The sequence below is a fragment of the Seriola lalandi genome, unplaced genomic scaffold (genome assembly GCF_002814215.2).
Source record: "Seriola lalandi dorsalis isolate HSWRI2012SDOR001 ecotype SW California unplaced genomic scaffold, Sedor1 jcf7180002054221, whole genome shotgun sequence".
NCBI classification, from domain to species: domain Eukaryota; kingdom Metazoa; phylum Chordata; class Actinopteri; order Carangiformes; family Carangidae; genus Seriola; species Seriola lalandi.
The window spans coordinates 20,215-25,611 of NW_019524774.1; the positions used below are offsets into that span (position 1 = coordinate 20,215).

Consider the following 5,397-nt stretch of genomic DNA (forward strand, 5'->3'; position numbering starts at 1 on the left):
TTGAACAAAATATTTATTTTTGACAATAACATGACCTCTGATTCTCCGAGAGGTGAGCGAGACGGTACAAAAAGTTGCCATAAAATTAAAAAACAAAAGTGACAGGAGTTGATTTCTAGTCCCATGTTAAACCTAAAAAACACCACAGCACAGAGACACACTGAAGAGGCGCTGGAATGTGATGGTAGTGTGTACCAGGACAGAGAGGAGAACCACATCCTGTCATTGCTCTCGTCAATGTGGGGTTCACACAGAAAACAGGAAGGAGACAAAATCATAAAACAAAGTTCAAATCATTTGAATATCTGAGATTCAGCCCTGAGATTAACACACGGACAAAATATTATATATATATAAAAAAAAAAAAAAATCCAAACATTTTGTTAGAATAAAACTTTTTCCAAAAGCTTTTTGATACAAAGAAATCTGCAGAGAAGAGTTCAGGCTCTCTGATAATCCTGCTCATTGAAAAACGATTTATTCAACTGGAACAAAATATAAAATAAACAAAACATCAACGATGGCACAAATGAAAGAAGTGGTGTTCCAGGATAAGGAGATCTTGGTGTGTGTGTGTGTGTGTGTGTGTGTGTGTGTGTGTGTGTGTGTGTGTCCAGCTGCTGCTGCTGGTCAGACACTGAGCAGAGAAACCTTCTGTTCACATCGAACCATGGCTTCAGACTGCTCACTGTGGTCTCAGACAGAGCAACGCTGCCCCTGATGGCTGTATGAAGAAGTACACAGATGTGATACCAACACTGATCACAAGGACCTCTCTCTCTAAAAGTAAAAAAGGCAGGCTGAGCAGCCAAAGCCCCGCCCTCCACACCCCACAGAACAGGTGCCAATACGCTGGGAGCTAATCTCAACACAAGTCCCAGAGAGTCAGCGTGCACCTGCGTGGTCGGAGGGTTCGTTAGGAACCGAGGTGAACGTGAGCTGCCTTCAGTCATCAGGATTTCCAAAGGAAGGTGATGTACATCCACTGATTTGTCTTTGCACCACGAGCTCGTAAGAGTCAAAGTGGATACACCTGTATGTCAGGTAAGGCTTCTTCAGAAATAGAAATGCACCAAGTCAAGAAAGAAAATCTTAATACTAGCGTGGCCACTGCTGCTGATGTAAACCACAGATTCTCAATGAGTGTTAAATCATCATACATCCTCTTTAGACTCTAGTGACACTGATGGAGCCGAGCGGTCCTGATACTGTGTGAATGCTGCGCTGCAAAGTTCACAACATGAAACTCAACAGAAAGAAAAGACTGCAGCTCTGACAGAGGAAACGAGTCTGAAATAAACTAATCCTGATTTAATTTATCATCCAATTAATCATTAAGAACCAGCTGATGTGAAGGTGCAGACAAACACACGCTCCCAGTCTGAGGCGAGAAGCTAAAGTCAAAGCCTCTGAGCCAAATGAAAATCACATGGTGTCATCGTGATGTCAGATGTACCTTTTTCTGAGTTCACAGACTGGTCCCTGAACCTCACACAGCCACATGAGAGCGCCTGAAGCAGGTGGGGGTGTTTGGCTACGTCCACACTGCTATGTTTTCATTTGAAAACAGCGTTTTGATTTCTGACCAGACGACCATTTTAGCTCCATATCAGAACTGATCAGAACAGGAAGCAGATTGTCTTCTCTGCAGTTGATTCGTTGCAAAAAAATACTTGAGGAAGTAGCATTAAAATGCAGAATGTCAGTGAACAACAGCTGCTAGCAAAGACAACAAAGTCAGTAACACTGTAATTATCTTGTCGTATTCACCACCGGTAGTCCAGGCTGATGAGAGCCATTCAGGAGAGACCGTGGGTGTCTATGTCATCGTTTCCAAAAGTCTCAGTTTCTGTCCGTCCAGACTACAACACAACCCCAGAACTTTCAAAATAAAACGGGGCCCGGCAGAGTTTCTGAAAGTCTCTGTTTTCCGAGCTCAAAAACTGTGGAGTCTCGTGGACGCGAGGAGATGTGTTTTAAAAGGAAAACGTAGCAGTGTGGACGTAGCCGGACAAGGTAATACTGCAGCTGGAGCAGAGGACCGGACGTGTTCAGTGTCACTCCAAAGTGCTTCTTGCAAAAACCCCCTCACACGGGGAGAATACATTCAAACACACTGTTCAGTTCCCTCAACATCAGCTGGGCGATTTGTTATGTGCAAGTGTCCTGTGAGTGAACGTGACGCCTGATGCACCAGTAAACTAAACTTAATGCCATGTGTGATCCGGTGTTTCAACATGGAACCCTGTTGTGTTGTCAGCGTCCAATCGAGTACCTTGTTCTTTATCGACTGTCCCGCCCTCTTCCTGTCCCAGCGTCTCCTCGACTGGCCTGATATTTCAACATTGAACTGCTTCACCAATAACTTAAAAAAAACACACACAATCAAACCTCTTTGACGACTGCTAAAGAAGCCAATAAGAAACGTCAGGAATAAATAAACCAAATATAATCAAATACTTAGAAATCTTTAAAAAATTAAATATCTTTGATTATTATTCATATCTAATCCAGGAAAAAATCCTTATAAATAACTACACAAATGACAAATTCAGCATGTTACTTTAAGTGAAGTGAGAGGAGGCTCCTCCTCAGTCGGACCCGACTGACGGAGGTTCGGGGGACTGGGCTCCTCCAGTCACAGCGTCGGGGGTTAACAGTGCAGCTGAAGGGCAGAGGGTGAAGTTAAGGTTCATGGGTGCTAGCTGTCAGTCAGAAGAACCCTGGTCCACTGTCGCCATGGTTACCAGCAGAAAGGGGAAGAAGAGCCCCTGCAGGATGCTGCAGGTGAGTGTCTGGAAGAGGAGAACAAAGCGATGATTCATCCTGTTTCAGCAGACAACAGTCCAGACTGGAAGGATGTGGACGGTTAATGTACCGAGAGTTTACATCAATACAGAAACATCTGTGTGGGAGATAAAACCCTTTAAACACACGGCTCCCACAGCTTCAGAAGTAATTGGACTGATTCACATTAAGTAAAACTTCCTCCTGAGCCACAGAGACGTGAAGGCTGAGCAGGTTTTCACTGACCTCATGAAGTTTCTGCAAACTGTGTCACCTGTCATCCCACCTGTTCCCTGGAGGGGTTTTGAATGTCTTGTTCTGAGGAATCAAAAGGTTGATATTTAATATCCAGTTAGAAAAAACAGTCACACAGTTTCCCCCGACATCCTTCACTCAGCAGCAGAAACTTTTTATTCTGTAGATTTTATAAACAACTTTTCTGTTCTTCTGCTCACCTTGTGCTTTTTACACTTCATGGAGAAATTCTCTTCGATGAGAACGCAGTCTGCTGGGAAACAGAGCAGGAGGTGAGGGTGTCGCACCGACTCATTCAAAGGTTAGGAGGTAGAATGTGAACTATAACTGAATATTGGTGTTCAGATGTTCAGGTCGGGACTCGTATCAAACGTGTGATGTGCGTTTGAGTTATAACAACTTCCTTTTTATATTGAAATCTGCCGCGCCGCCACGGGCAGGTCCTCCAACGAAAACCCAAAAGATTCCCAATTTAGCATCGCAAAGATCTTAAGATTAGACCGACCAAATATGATTAATTCTGTAGGAGGAGTTTGTTAAATCCCAATGCCTGTAAATGGCAAAAAAAACAGTAACAAAATTGAAGAGCAATTTCAAAATATCCCACTTCCAGATTTGGGGTATATATTCGGGGTACATTCGCCTTTTTTTGTAGCTGTTGGCATGTTGCATGTGCACACTGAATTATGTACATGTAAAGGGTGAAACACAGGGAATGTAGTGCCTCAAATTAAATTGTAGAGAGGGGCATCTGTCGAGCCTTTCTGCCACACCCATGTGCAAGACCCATGAAATATTTAAATTTCCACCAGGCCTGACGCATGTCGGAGCTTTCAGGAGTTTTTGAGCATGTTTAGGATTTTCATCGAGGAATAAAGATAAACGGAGCCACACATCAGGGAAACAGTGGAGTCCTCTAACAAACCTGAGCTCTTATTCATATCAAGGCAAATCTATCAGGTTTACAAATAGCAAACATTTTCTTATGTACCTGTAACACTCAGTTAGTCTGGTTTTATTTGCCCAGGTTCTGTCTCCTAAACCTAAATCCTAAACATGCTCAAAAACTCCTGAAAGCTCCGACATGCGTCAGGCCTGGTGGAAATTTAAATATTTCATGGGTCTTGCACATGGGTGTGGCAGAACGGCTCGACAGATGCCACTCTCTACAATTTAACATCATCCACCTCCAGTGTACAGAAATCTCTGACACCTCAAACATGAGCAGGAAACCTGTAGCAGGCCACGTGCTGTAACTGTACTTTGTCCTGTGTGCCGTGTGGAGGTGGAGGGCGTGGACTTACCTGACTCCAGAGCACACCTGTAGTGGTACTTGTTGGGACAACCTTTAAAGAAGCAGCCCAGTGTAGCACCTGGATCACGACACGCTGAACACACCTGAAAACACAGAGGACACCAGGCATGAAGACCCAGAACGCTGTGTCTTTTCTGCATGGCTACAAAACTAAAGAAAAGTCTTCATTATAAGTAGTTATGTGCTTCGCCCTGTGTGTGGGCGTCAACAGACCAGGAAGTAATGTCTGGACCCCAACGAGGCGTTTCCTACAAAGGAGAAAAAACTTTGATCCTTGTGACTCTGAGCACTCAAACCTTTTTAACATGCTGTAAGTAAGGGAAAACTCAGAAAGGCATAACAGCTCCTTTAAAGAAGAGCTCTCTGTGAAATACACAAGCTGAACCCTAAAGCAACGCAACATAAAGATTACAGCATCTCAACTGACATCGTGGTCAACTAGGTCACCCAGAGCGCACAGACCTCAGCCGACATCCACCAACATCCACCGACATCCACCAACATCCAACAACATCCAACAACATCCAACAACATCCAACAACATCCAACATCCAACATCCAACAACATCCAACAACATCCACCGACATCCACCGACATCCACCAACATCCAACAACATCCAACAACATCCACCAACATCCACCAACATCCACCAACATCCACCAACATCCAACAACATCCAACAACATCCAACAACATCCACCAACATCCAACAACATCCACCAGATTTAAGAGGAAAAAAATCTGATTCTTCAAAACGGTTTCAGTACTTTTTGCTGACAAGGTGTGAAAACAACTTCTTCTTTCATGTTTCCTTATTTCAACATTTCACTGCAATCGTGTTTTGATATATTAACACACTGAAGTTTATTAGTATGTTAGAGTCAAAGAGGTGAAGTACACAGACTATTAATGTATTATCCTCCTTAATTTTTCCCTTTTTGTGCCATTATAACCCACCACCTCTCCCTGTGGTGTTGTGTAACAACATGTTAACATCATTACCGTCTCTTGTGCCACCTTCACCGCCTCCTCCAGTCC

The 5,397-nt window shown here is 43.6% G+C and overlaps 1 protein-coding gene across 1 annotated transcript in view; it reads right to left on the reverse strand.

The window, feature by feature from the left end:
• LOC111653515 (uncharacterized) overlaps positions 1-5,397 on the reverse strand; it is a 10,213-nt gene continuing 4,816 nt past the window's right edge. The window contains exons 4-6 of the mRNA XM_087173439.1: positions 3,243-3,295; positions 3,034-3,105; positions 1-2,795 (exon numbers count right to left, since the gene is read on the reverse strand). Coding sequence (XP_087029565.1) covers positions 3,058-3,105; positions 3,243-3,295 — 101 coding nt within the window. The 3' untranslated portion in view covers positions 1-2,795; positions 3,034-3,057. The remainder of the gene's footprint in view (positions 2,796-3,033; positions 3,106-3,242; positions 3,296-5,397) is intronic.